General features: G+C 40.7%; 1 protein-coding gene across 5 annotated transcripts in view; it reads right to left on the bottom strand.

Annotated features, from left to right (window-relative positions):
* The window catches only part of nrg2a (neuregulin 2a), a 78981-nt gene that overhangs the window by 42807 nt on the left and 15850 nt on the right, over positions 1 to 20324 (bottom strand). Inside the window, exon 1 of one of the 5 annotated variants that reach the window (XM_026182113.1) lies at positions 7954 to 9279. The exons of 3 other annotated variants lie outside the window; for them this stretch is intronic. In XM_026182113.1, the coding sequence (XP_026037898.1) occupies positions 7954 to 8044 (91 nt within the window). In that variant the 5' untranslated portion in view covers positions 8045 to 9279. Of the gene's footprint in view, positions 1 to 7953; positions 9280 to 20324 lie in introns of those variants that run through there. One more of the 5 variants, XM_026182114.1, reaches the window with a different exon arrangement.

Below are 20324 nucleotides of genomic sequence, written 5' to 3'. Positions count from 1 at the left end.
TATTACATAATTATTACTTACAATAATAATTATTATACAGTTATTACTTTATAATTAATTATTATACTTGCACTTCAAAAGGTTTTTCAGTTATCTGTTCACCTGGCAGTTAAAAAACCCCAACAACAACAACAACAACAAATACAAACGTCCCTTTTTCTTCCCCTGCACTCCTGATACAATCAGCTAAATTCAGTTTGCCTGCAGGAGGTGTACAACTTTTAAGGAGTAAAGATACGGACATTTTTTTATTTTTTTTGCACGAAAGGACAAGAATGCTGAAATACTGAAAACCGCCCCCAGGACAGAAATAGCTGCATTATACTTACATAACACAACTTGCAAGCATCTGCACAGATAGCATGCTAATGCAAAGCTAGCAAAGAGTGTATGCCGACTCCAGCCCAGCAGCCAGACCCTGAACTTGTTGCTCATATTTTGAGCATTGTAGCCTCCATTTCTACCTGTAAATGTTCCTACAGTAGAGTCACTGTGGCAACCGCATTAAGGTCTCTTTTGGCTAGCTATATCTTTACTTCATGTTCATATATAAATGCTAAAATGAAAGATCCTGTGTTGGTCCTCATTAGTATAGAGATGTGTGTTGGTCTGTGGGACTATATCCTCAGGTTTATAAGTTACCTGGTCATTATGAGACTATGCTTTTCAACTCATTTAACAGAGTAATGTGAAAGTAATCTAATAAGTAGTTTGACAAATTACTGAGTAATTGGTGAGTAATTAACTTACTGAATTTAACTGCGTTTGAGAAAAGTAACAAGCAGTGTATAATAAATTACTTTTTTGAGTAACCGTTGTTACTCACGTTTTGCCAAAAACATTTCTGATATTTAGTGAAGTAATCTTAATTGCTGAAGGTTATTGTTAGATAGCTCGAGTTAGGCCTCAGAAACCAGTTTTAAACATAAAAGAATGTAAAAACCACAATTACTCTACAATAGTGAATACTATAATTAGAAAATTGTGCTTGTGTTGCACACACTGCTTTTTTCAGGGATCAAAGAGAGAAAAATGTCAGATTTAAAATAGATCCCAACCAACAGAGATCAATGGAAAAGCTGGTATTTTTAGTTCAATAGCTGGCATTTGATACTAAAATTACTGGAGAAAAACAAGGAACTTTTATCTGTGAACAACATCCTGCTGGAAAAGACTCCTACACAGTGGAGAGTCGCAGATGTGCCACTGTAAGGTGGCACGTACTAACTTTAATGAGCTTACGGTCTCAATATGGATTTGTGCGCTGCAACTGCTTGACACATTCGGTTCAGTTCAGTTCAATTTCATCCAGTTCAGTACAGTTATATTCACATAACTCCATCTCACAACCACAGTCATCTCAGGGCACTTAACACTGTAAAGTAAAGACCTTACGGTATTATAGAGAAAACCCAAAGATCCCCTTTGAGGAAGCACTTGGCGCGACAGTGGTTTGGGACAATAAAACCTTATTTATGCAGTAAGACATAAATGTGGCTTTGCAGAGAGTCATAACGTTATATAGGCTTCACATATTGTATATTACCATTCAAAATCAACTCTGCTAGTGGGGCTGGTTTATCGACAGCCTGCAGCAAGACCATATAGTGAGTGCAAGACTCCTGATGCTCCAGATGTACTTCATTAAGCATTTATTTATTAAATCTAATATATTACACAGGACTGGAAACTCAATGGAGATAAGACTTCACAATGTAGGCTCCTGGTACTCTTCACATTGCAGAGCTAATGGAAAATTACCAAAAATGAATCAGCTGTGCTGTAACTGCATTGTTGAATACAGTAAAATAGAGTACACATGTGTCATGTTTAATAAGCAGCTTACTCAGACACTCTCAAGGACTTTTATTTCAATTTAATTAGGATATTATTCTCTACTTTTCTATTTAGTGACATACAAAGCTTACAGAATTTACATGGGTCCCAATTCTACATAAATGAAAATACTGTGCATGATTTCCCTACACACTCAACTCTGCCAGACCCAGCACATTGCCTGGGGACAGCCTTGTCAGTCATAGCGCGGAGCGGGAATGAGGCTGAAACGTATAGAATGTTTAGTGCTTTGTCTGGACACAGGCCTGTCCTTGCCAAGCAAATTAAACAAGTTTCGTCCTTGACTGGAAAACTTCCAGGAAAACAGAGCTGCACTTTTCATCAAACAATAAGCCAGATGTGTGAGAGGGAGTACTCCAGTATACCGTGCTAATGAAGACGCAAGGAATCTTTGATATACATTTAATGGTAACTTTAAACCATGTATACATTAGCACAAAGAAGGATTTAAAATCCATGTACTTTGTGATGTAGTAGCTCAGTTCTGGAACGACACATGGAAAAAAAGCACTATTCAATCAACAGTTTAATGGACATTATTGTGCAGGCTGTGCAACAAAGTAAAGCCCAACATACATTTTTTTTAGAGAGCATGTTCATTTTACCAAGTGCAATTAATGTTTTCCAACAGGATAATAAAGACTCGTTATCCTTGAAAATAAAATAATTTCTTGGGGACAAGCAGTTGTCTCATTTTCCATTACAGCAGTGGAAAAAGTTTCAGGGAGTAATGATAAACCCTCGCCTCAACAACAGCCTGATTTTCTCAATTTGAAGCACAGGGGCAGCTGCAGATATGGACTATAAAAACCCAATTTGAGAATAGAAGCCTATCCGGTGTGTCAACGGCTCATGTCTTGGGTAACAGTTGGAAACCTCAGCCCAGAGAGTTGTTCAGAAACAAAGTTACTTGATGAATTAACAATACAGTGCTCTTATTGAGTGAACGATTCTGTTTTACTTCCAGGAGCTTAGACAAGGAATCTGAGGCATGCCTTTGTGTTTTCCTTTCTAGACAAAGTATCCCTGATTACTCTGGTGTTATGTCACTTCACTGCACGTTGTCAAAAGACAAATTACATGGTGAGACAGCCAGAGAAATGGGTTTTGCATGTGGGAATGGTCTTCAAGCACCTCACACTAGTCACTGTAACTCAACATCTGTTCAAAGAGATCATTTCAACAGCCTCCCAGCACATCTAGTGCACTTTCACCAAATAATTATCTGGGACATTGTTTATATGTGACCTCTCTCTTACCAGCACTGCATGTCAGATTTTAATTGTGACTACTGTTCTGAATGATGAACGTTTGACAGAAGTGATAATGACTGCAATTCAAAACTCTTTTGAGTAAATGAATCCTGGGTTTAATCACTTCTCCTTTCTAGTAATTTTCCTATGAATTCAATGCTGACACTTGAGTTAAATATAGTAGTCAGTCAGTAGTCATCAAGACTCCAAAGCAGGGCACAAAAATAGACTAAACATTGAAGATGCAATTGTGAATTCAAAAGGTCTTATCTCACCCCATCTGTATTTTGGATTATCGCACTGGTTCACTTGGGACCAAAAGAGGTTCTTCCATTTAGATTTGCTTACAAGCAGCAGAACTGGCTTCTATTTACAGTTTGTTGAACACACAAAAGGTAAACTTTTACCAGTCCATGTTTCACAATGTTTCCTCCATGCTTGCCAGTGCAGTGCTTGCAAAACCATGTTTGTTTCAGAGTCCAAGTACTATAGAATTTTGTTTGCAACATTAAAATATATGTGTATATAAAAAAAACTAAAATTTCTTCTATCATGTCTATAGCACGGTCCAGGATCATCGCTTCATTATGGTTCAGGTCTTGAATGGTTAAGAGTGCCACAGCCCACCTTAAAAACCAGGATATCCCATTGGGCATCCCTAATCTAATAAGAAAAAACTGATGTATGTTGTTAAAATTTATTCAAAAAACAAACCACAGAGGCTGTCAGCCAGAAATTGCTAATGCTACCTAGTCATGCACAAAATGTTAAAGCCAATGTGTGACCCACCTGCCACTGGGACATTTTGCATTAATGTTTTATTGATTATTGCATTAATTGTTGTTTAGTTGTTTTGTACTGCTGAGGTTTTATACATTTCAGTTACCGCTAATTAAAGAGTAGTAAAGTAGTTTATTTATCATTCTTTTGTAAGCTAACATCACAAAAGCTACAGTGGGTAGTGACGCAAGTGTGACTTGGCAAAGGTTTTACCCCAGGTGCCCTTCCTGACAGAGTCCCAAAGGCAATAGTGTTTCCTCCTGGGATCCTGGGAATCTTCCGCTTGTCATGTGTAAACCACTACACTATTAGCATATAAATTTGAAAAAAATAAATAAACAAAATTATAATTCCATGTTAGGGCCTTACCCTGTGCTTATTTAGCTGTAAGTGACATTTATGTTCAGGAAGTTTCCATTAATATAACCATAGTCGTTACTGTTATGTTCAATGCCCCAACTGTGCCACGATAAGCGCCATGCAAATGCTTTACACAAATCAGAATTCCTTGGTATTTGATTCCCAGAAGCTGCCGCCTTCTGTGTAATTTAAATATGACATGGCATAACAAATTTAAATAAGACATTTGTTTATTCTACCAAGAAGTATTTTTACATCGATATGGGAATGAATGCGAAAGGGATGCTCGCATCAACACCTCCCTACATGGCTCCACGAAGCTTTCGACTACTTCCGGCCCTCCATTCGACGGTTTAAACCAAGCTGGGTATTTTTGGTTCTTGAGTCTCTATCTATAGCGTTACCTGAAAGGGTGAGGAATTTTGTTTTGTTTTGTTTTTTTTAAAAAGGGGGAAAAACGGTCTGGGGGGTAACTGACGAAACCCAAACAGCAATAAAATGAAAGCAAGACAGAAGAAAGAAAAGCTTCTCGTGTGTTGGTAGATCAAACAAGGGCAGCAGCTGGAAAGAGATTCCAGCAGGATGCCCATGATACTCTGTTTCTGCTAGATGTGTAATACACTTTCAAATGGCTGTAGGGATTTGACTACAGCCATTACTACAGCTGCTGGTCTCCTAACCCCAGCCACTGAGATTGGTGAACAAACATTGTAAAGACAGAGAGGGACAGAAAGATGGGATGCAGAGGTCTACTTTTATGGGAAGACAGTTCTGATATCCCACAAACTTAAACTTTATCATAAGTTATTTTTAAGGTATTTTCTTTCAGACAACTTTTCCATAAGACGTTTGCAGAATGGCAGCGAACCTAACATAAACACAGGCACAGTTATTGAGGATTTATTGTATTCTATCATCTAGAATCAATGTCGTCTTACTTATTTTCTCAATCCTTTTCCTGTTTCCAGCAGGAGCTTGTAATAGCACATTAAAATAAATATATTGAGTAAGAGCTGTAAGAAGCAAGATCACACCTGAATCAGAAGTTGAGGCTGTCTGATCTTTCACCATTAACTCCTCTGACTATTGGTTGCCATAAATTAGATTACTTGATGTAAACTCTGGAATTCTTCAATTTAAAGGTGTGGTGGGTGTTAGCACATGGCAAAAAACACTTGGCACAAAAGGAAGGAATAAGCTCTTCACTTCCATAATTAATTATTACCACGCTCACTAGGCACGCAAGCCAAAAAAAAGAAAAAGAAAAAAAAGAGCATGCCTTGTTCTGTCTTGGTATTAGAAGTAGGAGGAAGTCTGTGAAAAATAAAATACTTTTCCAGTTTTCCCCTTGCTCTGGTGTCTTACTTGCCAGCGAGGACCAACGCTTTAGCAGAAATGTCTTTGTCGGGACCTGTAGAAGTTCTGCCTTTCCCACCCTAGACCTGCCTCATTAGAAAACTTGTGCAATTTTCTCCAAAGAGTGTCAACTTACAGACACAATAAACGTAGCCCTCAAAGGCAGAGATGTGAAAGGAAGTCATCATGTAACACTGTAGCAGGAGTATTCCCTAAAATCAACACTGAAATATTTTCTAGTCCAATTGCTGAAAAAAGTAATTATAGCTGACAAGTACCTACTGTGAGATGATATGCTTAAAATAAAATGTAAAATTTCATTTTCAGGGAAGCTGAGGAACCCGGGAGAATTCTGTCTTATTTTTTTAACCCTGTAATGTCTGTGATTGATTGAGGACAGTCACACCAAGACCAGCCGTTATCCAGCAATACGTGACCATATTCCAGTGAGTGTATAGGCAGCAGATAGGTAATCTACAAGGCAGTCTTAGCGTTACATTACAAGTATGCTGCAAGTGCGCTGTAAGTTAGCAAGCTGGAATATCTGTATACTGTACTCTGTTTTGAACAAAACAAAGACAAATAAAGTAGAATAGATGACAACATACAGGTCTGATAATAAAATGGTTATTAAATGCTGGCAAAATTTCATAAGGAATCAGATCAGACTGAGGAAATTTATAGAAGCTGATTCTCTCCAAGTACAACAGAAAGGAGTGTGTTTTTCATTTTGGAGCCAAGGCTCATAAAACACGTCTGATGTTGTGCTAGTACCTTTAGTATGTATACGGTAATCGTCACCCACGTGAATGTATTCATTTGACCTACTTTGAAAGCTCAGTTTTAAAACAGGTGAACGCGTCACCTCACACAGATGAATCAAGTTTTTACCAAGAAAATGATGATTCAAAGATCAAATGATTGTGCTCTGGGGGACTCATACAAAACGGACATAAGACATGTATCAACACGTGACAGCTACAAAAAGACATTTACAGTAACATTAAATGCTTTGTGCAAAATACCACAACAGGCAAACACAGTTTGTTTCCATTCATTTTGTGACAAGCAGAAAAAATAAACTAGAAGATACACATTACATGCAGCTGTTTTCTGTGTGCACAGCAGCTGTGCGGCAAATTCTCTCACACACACACACACACACACACACACAGATAATCTGCAAGTATTCCAAGTCCCCTTTCGTTTGGGGAGCTGTTTACCTGACATGTTTATAGATCATAATCACACTTGGAATGACGACTGGGAATTATTTATATGATCAGATCTGCATGTGTAATAGAACGATTATATAAAGTAAATAGGACAAAAAATAGCTACGATAGCATATTTAGGATGAAAGGAGTGCAATTTAAAGAATTAAGTGGTGTAAACACACTGTTTTGGGGTTGTTGGGGTTTTTTTGGAAATCATATGACTAGTCTTGATGGTTATCTGTTGGAAGCTGACAGAACTGAGATCAGTGGCATCAAAATGACTATAAAGATGAAGAGACCGAGCCTAAAATAGAGTATCTGATCAAACGGAAGATGACACATTGTGGCTATAGTAAAAAACAAAGTTTTGTTTTTGGATGCCACTAAAATAGGGATTGTGCTTCCCCATGACCTGAGGTCAACCTACAGTGACATGCTGCAGCTTGTAGGATCCTCTACTGAGCAAGCACGTCGCCACCTTAGTGACTCTGAAAGACAAACAGCTTCCATTTTATTCAAATTTCATAAGTGGCTTCGAGCAAAAATACGGAGACACTTTCACACTGAATGACTCACCACGGACTAAAATTCTGATGAGCACTGAAAACACGGCTAAACCCTTAAATTATTAACCCCGTTAAAGACTGTGTAATGAAACATGATTTACAGCTACACGCACTGCTTTTAAAAGTATAAAGCACTGTGATACAGCAACAGAACTGTGACCTAACACAAGCGTGTTGTAGCCAGTCACCAGTTTTCAGAGACCTTTTAATAAAACGACACTTTGGTCGTGTGAGGTGCAGGGATTAATTGAAAGCTTATTCTGTACACAAGTCCTTTCATTTGACTTCCATGCAATCCCGAAGTGCTGCCAAAACCAGATGTTTCTCTTTCAAGCTGACCACCTGAGAAGTCTTTTCCATGTGACAACCTAGCAGCAAGCTTTGACAAGCCGAGGGAATACTTACTTTCCCACACTTTTGTAATAAAGCTGCAGAACACAAACTTAATCTCACTTGTTCCCGTTCTCCAAATCTTTCTCTTTGTCACTCTCTCTCTCTGTCTCACACACACACACACAAAGCGGAACACACGTTACACAGAAATCATCTGCCATTTAATTTTACCTTTAGTGGGATCACCTTCTGTCTCCTTTTGTCCTTTCTTACCCACCCTCTTTCTCCCTTTTTTATCTTTCCTCTTTCCGTTCTCTGTCATGCTGTCAGATGTTAGTAAATCCTTAGGAAAAAAACCAGGTAGTCCTTTTTGGGAACGTGTGGTAAGTGGGCACCACCAGACTCTGAGCCGGTTAGAGCGTTTCTCCTCCTATATAAACTGGCTCCAATAAGAGGAGAGAGGAGGGAGAGAGAGGAGCAGGAAGGGGCAATACTGTAGAAGGAGGAGGGAAGAAAAAAGGTGGGGGAGGCAAAGAAAGCATTTCCCATTGCTTTAAGGCAATCAACTGTTGTCTTACTGGATCTATCAGATAAGTACAGCGTCTTCCAGGCCCAGAAGCCAAAGCTGAGGACAAAGTGAGAAATCGAGTGAGTACACGTGAAAATCTGAAGTCAGCCCATTCAAGCTCCATGGCTCTGTTTCTCCTGTCCCAGCAGCATCCTCTCATTTGTAATGAAGCGTGCAGAAAGTGAAGTGAGACAAGTTAAGCTGTCCACTTTGCACTGCTGACCTCAGCCACATAATTCAGGCGGAGACTTGCCCCTTACCAGGTTGATGTTTGGGGTCCCAAAACACTTCACATCTGTTAAACATTTGTTGAAAACAGATTCAGTGGATGCGTGTAAGAGAGCGGTGTGTGCGCGAGGTGCCAAAATGTCAGATCCCAATCGGCGACAGACTGCTTCTTGCAGAACTACACAGAAATCGGCTCTGCCGGTCTGCTCCCCTTCCTCTCCTCTCTCTGTCTGTTAGCACCTCTAAGTATTACAGGCAAGTTTGAGCTTGTCTCCGGGTGTCTTTCTGCCTTTCACTGCCGCTGTTAGCCCGGTGTCATCAATGTCCACACAGCAATAAGTATTAGAATGCCAGCTTTTACAGTAAAAGTAAAATTTTATTCGCACAGCGCCTTTCAAGATAAATATCACAAAGTGCGTCACCACAAAAATGCTAGAACGTCAAAATAAAATGTCTGATATTTCCTTATCTCTGAAAGTTGAATGTGCATTTCAGTTTTTCATGCCTCTGTTGCATTCTGTGTATTCAAAGAATTTAGGGATTCATAATTTAGAGGAATTTAGGAAAATGGAGAAAGTTGAAAGTCAGTAGAGGTACATGTGTGGCTCCAAAAGTGGCAGAAACTTAAATATTAAATAGGCAATCACCGTCCTGCCTGACTCTAATATAAAAAGGATATTTTTTCTCTTTATATTTGTGTGAAACAGCATTTAAAGCGAACATAACTACAACATCAGTTAATCTGTTATCTTTAGTTGACATAGCTCAAGATGTGACTATGTAAAAAAAAGAAAAAAAAAAGAAAAATGTGCCTTCGAAACAAGAGCACAATGACTCAATGAAACTCATGTTTTAAAAAAGAAATCTGTAGATGAGTCACATGTGAGACCATCTCAGTCAAGCCCTCAGAGGATTCCTGACGCCGCTTGGGAGTAGGCGGCAGCAGCAGGGATTGAAAGGGGCAGCCGAAGGGTCATGTCTTAACAGGTCAGCTCACTCAGTGGCATAAGCTGTGGGCAAGGAACCTGGAGGGGTCGATTCAAGGCCAGTGTTTGACATGCCAGTAAGGTTCAAGGTGGAGATTTTTCTAGTTCAAAAACAACTGGCTCTTTCTGCTTTCCCTCTCTTGTTCTCAGTGACATAACAAATCAGCAGTTGAAGCTGTGTACTGTTAAGGCGATGCAGTATCACAGAAAACTGCCCCTTTACCACCTTTATCCCCCCCGCTGCCCCGCAGTCTCAAAACGCACTTCCTCCGCCTCTATCCTACAAGATGAGACTTGCTCAAAGTACTGCTTGAGTGTGGGTGGGATGGGATGGGATTGCGATTCATGCATCTGTCATGTACGCGAGGATTTGTGACGTCGGAACAAAAAAAAAGAAAAGCGTGCCTTTTAGGATGACTTCATGCAGATTTGGGAGAAGATTAGTCTCTCAGGGCATCGCTCATCATGCTCTTCTAAGATCTCAAAATCTATTCAAACGGAGCCACGAGATGTAAATGACACAGGATGACATCACCTATGAGGGTGTACTGTATTTAGCTATAGGGGCATTTGTGTGATGTTGATCTTGAACAGCAACATGTACCTTTAGGTTCTGTAAACATTTCTTTTAACGCGTGCTAAAATCTGCAGCGTAGAGTGTGGATGCAAACGAATGAGCTTTACAATCGCCTGCTTGCCACAAGTGTCTCCCATTGGGACGGTTACATAAAATATGCAAGAACTGCATGAGCATGCACATGAAAGTGAGGGGAGGCGGACTTGTAGTAGACAACACACTGTGAGGAAATTAGGTTTTTAAGAACCTAAGCTCTGAACAAGGTCTAGCGTTTTGTATATGACCTTGTGGAGTACAATGGAAGTCTGAAATAAACTCACATTTTACACACCCAAACTCAAATATGGTCATGAACATGTAGATCATGAACATGTAGATCTCTTCTTTTTTCTTTTCTTTTTTTCTACACTACTCTAAAGCATCTGCTGTTTTTCAGCAGCCGTGGGCTGTCCTTGGATTAGGGTCTGTAGGTGGAGAGACACAATAGACCAGTGTGGGAGTGGCAAAACTTTAAGAAATCAAAGAAAAAAGGAGCCAACCTCTGTAACTTCATACATAGATCCTCCATAGATATATGCCCTACCCATAAATGCTTCATAGATCCCATCTCTGGTTGTCTCCTAACCCCTTCATTGCTTCTCCCAGAAAAGGGAAGATAGCTTCCCTGCATGATGGAGCTGAGCTCCAGCCTCCTAACAGCAACATACCTGCACATCATCATTCTGATACTCCTTAAAAAAGCCCTTTCATAAGCACAAGAGTTTATCTCTTTAGACATAATGGCTTTAAACAGCCATTAGGTTTTACTGTTTACATCTGTCAGCTATTTTTTTCCAGCAAAGTGTATACTCAGGACTTAAAGCAAGGTAAAGTGCCTGCTTTTAACAAACATCTATATTTTTGATTGACAGAGGTGAGGCAAAGGCAAGGGGGAGAAGAAAGAGGACCAAACCTTCTACGAGAAGCAGAAGTAAAAAAGAGCTAGAATAAATAGAAAGCATGGGAAAAAAACAGCAGTAATGGAGGAAGAGAAGGGAAGATAGGGTTAAAAAAAAAAAAGCATGAAAGAGGGAATTTGTGAGTGAAACTAATGTCCCTTTCAACAGATGACAGAAAACAGCCCCACCTGCTGCATTCACCTTTTTAACAAGGCATCTGTTCCTCAGCTGACCACACGCTGAGCTGTGCTGCTGGAATAAAAAACACATTGTGCCTGAAATAAAGACATGCTGTGTGGTAGTAACCAAAGAGTTTGCAGCAAACCCAGATTTGTCTGCATGAATTTGACAGCTGCTGTTTGCTCATGTGCATGTGCTACAAATGCCTGCACAAGCGGACAACGTGTGGCCAGCAACAGCCGAGGAGGGTCGAGACGCCATCGATTAATGTCACCTTGCGAGCTGCTGAGTGGAGTGGAGACGTGACACAAATCAATGTCGGTGACATCTGGAGTTCCCAGAAAGGGGCTGGTTTCTCAAGGTCAGCTGCGCCAAGGTCAACGGAGATTCCAAATCTGAGTGTTACTAATGAGTGTGCTCAGCAACAGCTGGGATCGGGATCACAGAAAAGAAGCCACAAGTTGCTTCTGCTGCCTCATTTACAGCATGGCAAAATGGTTGGATGCATTCAAATCAAGCGTGTCCGTCTGTTATTTAAGGGGAGCTGCCAGAAACCAGAGGGAAACGACAGCAAAGAACACAAGTGTTAAAACAAGGAAGTGATCCTGTGTGGATTCAGCTCTTTGACGTTTCTGCAGCACATAGCTGTCACCATGGCAACCGCAGTCTTAAAGGTAGCAACTAGAGTATGTGAGAGAGGGATGTGGAGGGGCAGAGAGAGGATGAGAGACCGGGAGAGCGAAAGCAGAGAGGATGCTAGTGAGAAAGTAGGAGATAATGTGCGAGAAATACAATGGGAGGAAGAGTGAGGGAGGCTGAACTGAAAGACAGGTAAGATAAGAGGGCGTGGGGGGACGGAGCAACACCGAGAAAAAAAAGAAACGCAGAGGGAAGCATCTTCCGAGCAGCTGCAGCCTGGCCACTGTATCGCTCTATAAGAGAGATGTCCATGAGTAAGCCTGTGCCAAGCCTGCTGGGAAGCACTGCAGTAGCATCTCAGAGAGGGAGAGATGACAAACATCAGCACTGAGCATGCTCCACTCTCAAGGCCACTGAGAAAATGAGATTTCAGCTCTTTAGCCTCCCAGTTTGTTCAGTTCTCCCGCTCTGTACCAGTCTCCATCCTTCACTAGCTCGCTCTGACAGACACGTGACATCACCAACACCTCTCACAGCTTTAGATGTGGCTCCACAGTGGACAAAATGTGACTGGTGTGTCTGATAACTGATTGATTTAATGGCAAGAGGCATCTTCCCCACTTACGGCCACGCTGACTCACACTGTGACAGGTTTGATTGCGGCTGAGAGGAACAAGAGACGAGCACAGCAACTCATCAGCCGGTGGGGCATGATACTGCAATAACAGTCCAACCCTGCCACCAGATTTGATCTCTGTGCCTCCCAACTCTAACCGACTGTCTTCCTAATCTGGACGGCTGCCAGAACGGAAGAGGAGAGAGAATGGCAGCCATACATTAGCGTCAGACCTACCATTAAGCAGATTTTGATTTATGTTACGTTTTGCTCTTAATGCCTGTACTGCAGGCAGACAAACACCTACTCACACAGATGTACTGTTGTGTGTGCTTTTCCTTTGTTTCACAACTGAAAGCTGATTCCTTTTTTTTTGGCCTTGCTCATGGTAATGTGATGAAGTGTGGGGTTATGTGTGCTTGAGAGCAAGAGAGAGACAAAAATTGTGCGTGCATTGAATGTGTTGCGTGTGTGTGCAGGAAACTGTACAGAAAGCTCTACAGGATGTCAATTGCCTCTCGACTTCCAGTGGGGCTAAACTGACAAACTCTGTAAAACAATTTTCTGCTCCCTGATGATGAAAATAAATATTAAAGTCATTGAATTTCACGTTCGCTAGCCATATCCTTTCAGCTGGATAAGAATAGCTCATTGCTGAGATTAAAATAGAACAAACATTTTAAATGACAGATGCTGTCTGAGTAGCTGAGTATGACTTTGATCCTCTTAAACAAAAAAATCCGCTCTATCTTCTTAAGGTTGCCTGATTGAATCTCTCTCCTTCTCTCCTCCTCTTGTATTCATCCACCATTTAAACATATTTATTTTCTGAGTCTCTTTGTCTGTCTCGCGCTCTCTTTCTCTCTGCCCGTCTCCCTCCCTTCTGCCAAAGGAGACATAAAGAGGTTTGTGTGACGGAGCAGATTGACTTGAAGATAGAGGCTGGAAGCAGATCTGCTCTTCCACCTCCTCATTCTGCTCTATCTCTCCTGCTCTCACCCAGATGAATAGACAAACAGTCTCCCACATGCTCTCACAGTTTATCAAACACACACCCACATAGAACGAGGTCTTCACGCAAACACATATGTGCACTCTCGCCAGAGAGAACAACACACACTCAATCTAAGTGTCCTCAGGCTGACAAAGTATACACTGTCACACTCAAATACAAACAGACCCCCTCAAACACGCTCGTACGCATACGCATGCAAACACACAGGTGCATCCGCATGTAAATAAAAGATGCACGTGGGCCACTGATGCATTTCAAATTGACCTTTTTCCACTCGTAGTGTAGTAAATACAAACCACTTGCATGTAGTTTACTAAAACGGACCTTTAATTTGCCACATCTGAATCACAAGATAGTGGGGTTTTTCCATTGCGTACATTTTAGCTCTTAAACTGACAACAACAACAAAAATTCCCCATCTTACATAGAATTATGAAATACATATAGAGCTATTAATAGTATACCTGTTATATCAGTTTCTATAACCACACAATAATAACACCAATACCCCCAAATTTCCATGACTGACAAACATTTACATTGCGGATTTAAATAAATCATGTGTAAACATATCTGAACTTTTTTTTTAAGTGAATCCACCAATGACGTTTTCATACATGGTTTAAAACCGAAACATAAATGTACACATGGGAAAACACGGGAAGGTTGTTTTCTTATCAGCACCCCCCCCTTGAAAAACATACGCTCATCCGTTCTCTGCTTTGCATTCTTCACATCAAATCAAATTCCTTTTGTGCTCTGCACTTTTCTTTATCTCCAGAATGTGCTTTTAGAGAAGCACAAACATGTCACAATGAGGACACTGTGAAGTGTTTCACACACACTGAATGCAGCTCCTTGGTCAAGTCATTTGCGATTCTGTTTTTTGCCTCGTGGCTGAGCTTGGGCTTATCGAGACTCTGTCTTATCTCTTTGTTTGTTTTTCACCAATCTAGGCTTTTCCTGGAAAACAGGCCACTACGCATGTGTAAGCTTAGATCATGCTTTGGCGGCATGAGCCCAAACCAAGGTGGTCTCAAATTGAGTGAATTTGATAAGTGGGCAAGAGAGCTGGCCCAGCTGATGGTGCCTCACACTGAGCTCTGGCAAGCCAGATGTAGCTGACAGGAAGCCAAGGCTGTGGTTGGGTCATCTCGAAGCGACAAGATGACTGCAAAGGCACACACACAAACACACACACAGGAAAAAAAAACCTCTCTCTAACTCTCTACAAGCAGTTAAATCCAATGCCGAGCACAGCAGCGACTGACAACCCCGGCACTAAGAAGGAGGTCAAAGCTAGCTAAAGCTCAAGCTCAAGGCGAGCCACCACCAGCTTAGTGATGGAGGTGCGGTACCAAAGCTTTAGCTTAAATTCTAATAGTTGAATTTCAGCCAAGAGTATTTACTATTGCTCAAAAAGCCAAGTAATAATAATAATATCATGCTATACCAGGTTTAGATGGATAAAAATGAAATGCTAAGACACTGGAGACAGGGTCAGAGTTTCACTGACTGCAGTGCAAAACTAAGGTCAAATAATTACCCAGTATTTTAACCAGAATGACCTTTCACAGTTTTAACAGGGCAAACAGAGAAGTCATCTACTGGGATATTTTTCAAGGTACGTTTTATGTTGTTTTGTATTGCTGGCTTGCCTACAGTGGTTTCCTGGCCCATGGCCATTTGCAGTATGATAACTCCTCGCTTCTAAGCCTAATGTCATGAAGACAACAAGGGAAGGAAAAGAAACATGCCTAGACAATGTGTAGTAAAAGTACACATCCCAACAGATGTGATGGGGAAAAAGCGGAAACGAGGCTACGGGGCTCACACTGCAGGGACTTTCTGTAACACTGATCTTACTGGCTTTTACAAGTACAACAGACCACTGTGAGGAATGCTGCGTTCTCATTTAGGGTAAAACACCCCCAGAGTTAAGGGGTATCAGTATCACAAGGGAGATATTTCCTCTTTTGTCTACATTTGCTGCAGCGAGGTGATGGTAGTGTGCTGGTCTGTGGGCCAGCTGGGACACATCTCAGTTTCCTTCTGCACACACACACACACTGAAGCTTGCTCTACGCTGCTCGCTATCTTTCAACAACAAGCTGAGCAACGACCAGACGGAAAGAGGTCCTATTTGTGCAGGAAGATAAATACACTTCTGCACCCAGTCCTGTCCCCTCCAGATTAGAGCAACACAATAATGAGCAGGAGCACTGGTGGAAGGTCAGAAGAAAGCAAGGCTAAAGGACAGAGGAACAGCCAACGACAAAAACACACGCCCTGGCATGCATCACACACGCAGGAGTAATCACAAACAGACATGCTTGCTTTTTACCTTTTTAGAATTTCAGAAATTTTTAATGATTGCCTAAATTTTCTGAAAAACCTTGGGGGTTGGGGCGGGGGGTGGTGTTACTATCCTACGTCATACTTCCCAAATCATTCCACTGGAAAATGTCCACAGTTTACAACTTGATGGCGTCACAGTTTGTAGACCAGTTCTCGGACGGCACACAAGGACTGCTTTGTGCATGGGCGTCAAGTATCTAGTCATCTTATGGTGTGATGAATGAAATATCCGTATATATATATTGTAAATACTGAGGAATACAATGGTTGAGTCGTCGACATGTTATTGCTGGTCGAGTCAGCAGCTTCATAATCTTCTATCAGCTCCTCCTCGGTATTACGTTCAGTCACAGAACACAGAATTAGGCAATTTATCTCCAATCTGCAAATGATGCATATTTTCGTTAGTTTTGTTGTAAAGTAAACATCTGTCCCAAGGTCGGAGACCCCTGTTGAGGGAGACAGGATTTTATCTTGGTCCACTTCCAAACACCGCTAACAAGCCATTCCATTCTGTGTAAAGTTATTTCATGTTAAGACACACATCAATCCACACCTACAACATACCTGAGGAAACAAACCTTCTCTCAGGATATGTACTGTGTGTGTGGGGTGAACATGGCCGGACACGTCCCTTAAACACACCGGGAGGCGCCCAGCAGGAGTGCCAGCAGCCCCTCTTTTCAACACTTCGGCACGCTGCACACAAACACCGTTGCCCTTCCCATGGTCCTTTTGTTCCCTATCATTTTGTTTGTTTATTTTTGGTTGAAGTTCCTGTCATGGACACCATCAGCTTTCTTTGCTAAAATGCATAATTGGCTGTCATATTACACAGTTTTCGGACAAATGTTTATTTCAGTCTATTAAATCTTACAGAGGCTGCATGTCAGTGTTCACGCTTGAATCACGGCGCAAATGCAGGCAAGGTTTGAAGCTAGCCATTCTACAACCAGCTGACGTAGGAAAGCGTGCATATGCTTGCAGACTCAGAATTATAGCAAATGTATTTAGAGAAATTCAGCCAATTATCCAAAAGGATAACACGCACAAGCACCGGCAAGCAACAACATCGAGCTGGGAATTTCTTTTTTCCTCGATCTGCATGCATTCCCCATAAAAACAAAACAAAAAAGTGTTCAGATTCAGATGAGGAAAGGATGAACTATTTCTGTATGTACCTTTTAAGAAGGTGGACTGAAATGTGAGATATCCAAATTAACAAAACAACTAAACTACTCTGAGAGTTATGTACTCCACGTTCTAAGCAACACTCTGTTCCCAGTGACTGAACAAATTTTACTACCGTGACATGACCTAAAAAGAAGTACAAAACGCTGGTACGTCTGTCATCAAGTAGTGACTAAATAAAACCTGCCCGAATCTACTGATAAAACCAGCAGACTACAAGAAACTGATGCTTGATGAGAGTGAAGCAGTAGCCCGGGGCCTATAGTAATTGAAGGCCAAAGAGAGAGAGAGAGCCTCAGTGAAAGGTTATCATCCGTACTGTTCTTTATTGCCACGTTGTTTCCTGTGAAGCTACCGGACAATTTGTTGAGGTGATAGTGTAATGAAGAATCGCCCAGAGCTACAAATGGTTAACTGATGAGTAGGTTAAAAAAATGCTGCTGCAATAAGTCAAATTAAGGCTGTGAATACTAAATTACACAAATCACAAATGAAGTCATGTTTGCCACTCGTTAATGCAACCTGCTTCTTACTGTTGCCCAATAATAAGAAGCAATAATAAGCTGTACTATAATTCTTCCAAAGACTTGGCACTTTCTTGACATTTTACACTGTCAGTTGATACTGTTCCTCTCCTTTTCCAGCCAAAACAAGCTACACGGCTTTGGCTACATCGAGTCATAATTTCCAATGAAAGAGCGAGAGTTGCATTTGTGTTTTGATTATAGTGTTTGTGTTTTATTTTAGGGATTAAGTAAGACTGTGTTAACTCCCGTTCTCCACCACAGTGTCACTGACATTACAAACACAGTGCGCACGTATGTATACTTAAAAACTTGTGTGGTGCTCTACAGTAACCGAAGCTAGAGCCAAAGCTAAAGATGCCGCCGAAGACGTTAAGCTGTTTACACAAACCTTTTATACCTTGTGATTGAGGAGCTCTATTCTCACCTATAAACCAGTTTATGGAATGTTTATGGAATGTGTTTTCTTCCATGATACGCCTGCAGCTACGAAGATCGACAAGCGAAATGTGTGCCTGCCAGCTATGCCCTCCCTCTGTGGACTGAGCAATAGTAGACTACTTCTGCAACATGCCAAAACAGTGTTGATCTCAAGAGTAATTTGTGTGAGCACAATCATGACCACAGGCCTCCAGCTTTAAGCAATTATTCTGTTCATAAGAATTATCAACCAAAAGTGAATCTAGTGCTCTGTCGGGCTGCAGAAACAACAAGTATCAGACGCAGGGAAAAGAGTAACCAGTTTAGTATTGGGGCAAACCAAGAAGCTTCACGAGGCTTCCGATCAAAAAAAAAAAAAGGAGGTTACCTGAGTAGTTTGTGAGTTATGCCGTTCACATGTATTAATCCAAAGTGATATTAATTAATATGTGATGTGATTAACCTGTTGATCGATGTAAAGAATGCAAAATCTGTATATAACAAAGTTAATAGCCCAGAATTATTTCCCCCAATTTAGTTGGAATGATGGATAAACTGTATGCAGTGCAGATTTCCAACATTGATCTACACTCTATGCCATTAATACAGATGGGCCACATTGTTTTTTTTTTAGTGTCAATGAATAATTAACTTCTAATGTTCTGTTGTTCTTTGCTCCAAACAAAAAGACTAGTCTGCAGTCTAATCTTTTTCATACTGAAATACAGCATAAGTTAAAAAAAAATCATGTTTGTTTTACATTTATGCATGTGCAAAAGTCTTTGCTCATTTGTCATTTCTCTATATTTAACTTCCAAGGAGCCAGACTTTCTTATTTGTCTTTAAAAGTGGTCTTGAGCAATAATTCTGAAGGTCTTTCAAAGTTTTTCTTTGTACATTGGCTGCTTTTTCACTCATTTTCAGTCCAGTCCTTGTACCTGACCATTTTCAGAGGAATGTTTATTGTTTGTTAAGCCACTTAACACGGACCTGTGACTCATTCAAGCATGCAAAAGGCACATAACTCAAGGGATGAACCAGTGTTGTGTTGACACGTAAGAGACAAGTTAGGCACTTTGTTACTAACAGCCTGTTTCAAAAACACATAATTTGTTCTCATTTCTTTACTTTAATCTATGAAACAATCCAAAAATAACGCAGTTTTAACAGGCATAAAACTGGATTTTTGCACTAACAAAGTGATTCCCAAAGAGCTATTAGCTGAAAACGTGCGTGTCCTTACAAGATTTGAGCAAAGTAGAGAACAAAAGAAGAAGTGGGAGGCCTAAAAAATGATACACAACAGATGACGAGTGTCTGAATGTAACGTGCTTAGGAAAGAAGGACACAGGACCTGAGAGACGCATTGGTCCCTTCAGCTGATCCATCTACTGTTCAATGATGTCTCATTAGAAATGGTCTCAGTGGAAGGGTAGCTGTCGAAGAAACAGTCTCAAGGAGAAATGGCTGATGTATGCCAAATTACACAACTGGACCAAAAATCTGGCAAGAGGTGTTAATCCATATTTGAAATTTGTGTTTCAAATCATCAATATGTACTGAGGAGGTCAGGAGGGAGCTAAAACAGTGAGTATCTACAGCCATCTATAAAACATGGTAGAGGCTCCATCATGGTTTGGAGCCAAAACACAGTGCCAGTTCAGTAAAAACTCATATCAGTCATGGATTGGCCCCCCAGATCCAGGATTTCAGCATTTTTGAAGCAGTGCAGGATCATCTTGACAGTGAACAGAAGAAAACTCCAAACCAGATAACATCCAATGAAGAGCTTTGCATGTCCTTCAAGAAGCCTGGAGAACTAGTCCTGAAGACTACATAAAGGAACTACAAGGAAACTTCCCTAAGGGGTGCAGGCTGTGTTGAAGAATAAATGTGGTCATATCAAATACTCACATTCAGGCTTGTTAGAAATTCTGTTTTGCCTTATATGCTGCATTTCTGTGTGCGTTTGCATATGTTTCAATAAATTCTGCAACTATTTCACATTTTCTGAGAGAAACAAGGGGTGGTAACCCACAGAACTGTATATGTCTCATATTTAGACTTCACGTTTAAAAATAGGATCGTGTCTCTTTTTATTTACTGATTTCTTATTTAATGATAATACCAAAGGAGTTTAAGAGGTTATTTTTGGTGACAGCCTTTCATGGCGTGCACAATATAAAGAAAAAAAAAACAAGTTTTAAATATTTAAATACGTGCACTAGCTGCAGCCTGTGAAGGAAGCGTATTGCAGCCCAAGATAGCTGCAAATTACTGAATAATTCAAAAGGCTGAGTAAACTTGAACTGCCTTCACAAAGCAGGAGGATACAAGTCATAATGATCAGGCCAACGTAAAC

The sequence above is a fragment of the Astatotilapia calliptera genome, chromosome 10, assembly GCF_900246225.1.
Source record: "Astatotilapia calliptera chromosome 10, fAstCal1.2, whole genome shotgun sequence".
Lineage (NCBI taxonomy): Eukaryota > Metazoa > Chordata > Actinopteri > Cichliformes > Cichlidae > Astatotilapia > Astatotilapia calliptera.
Note: the sequence above shows the minus strand (reverse complement) of the source record. Positions and strands in the feature narration are given on the sequence as shown.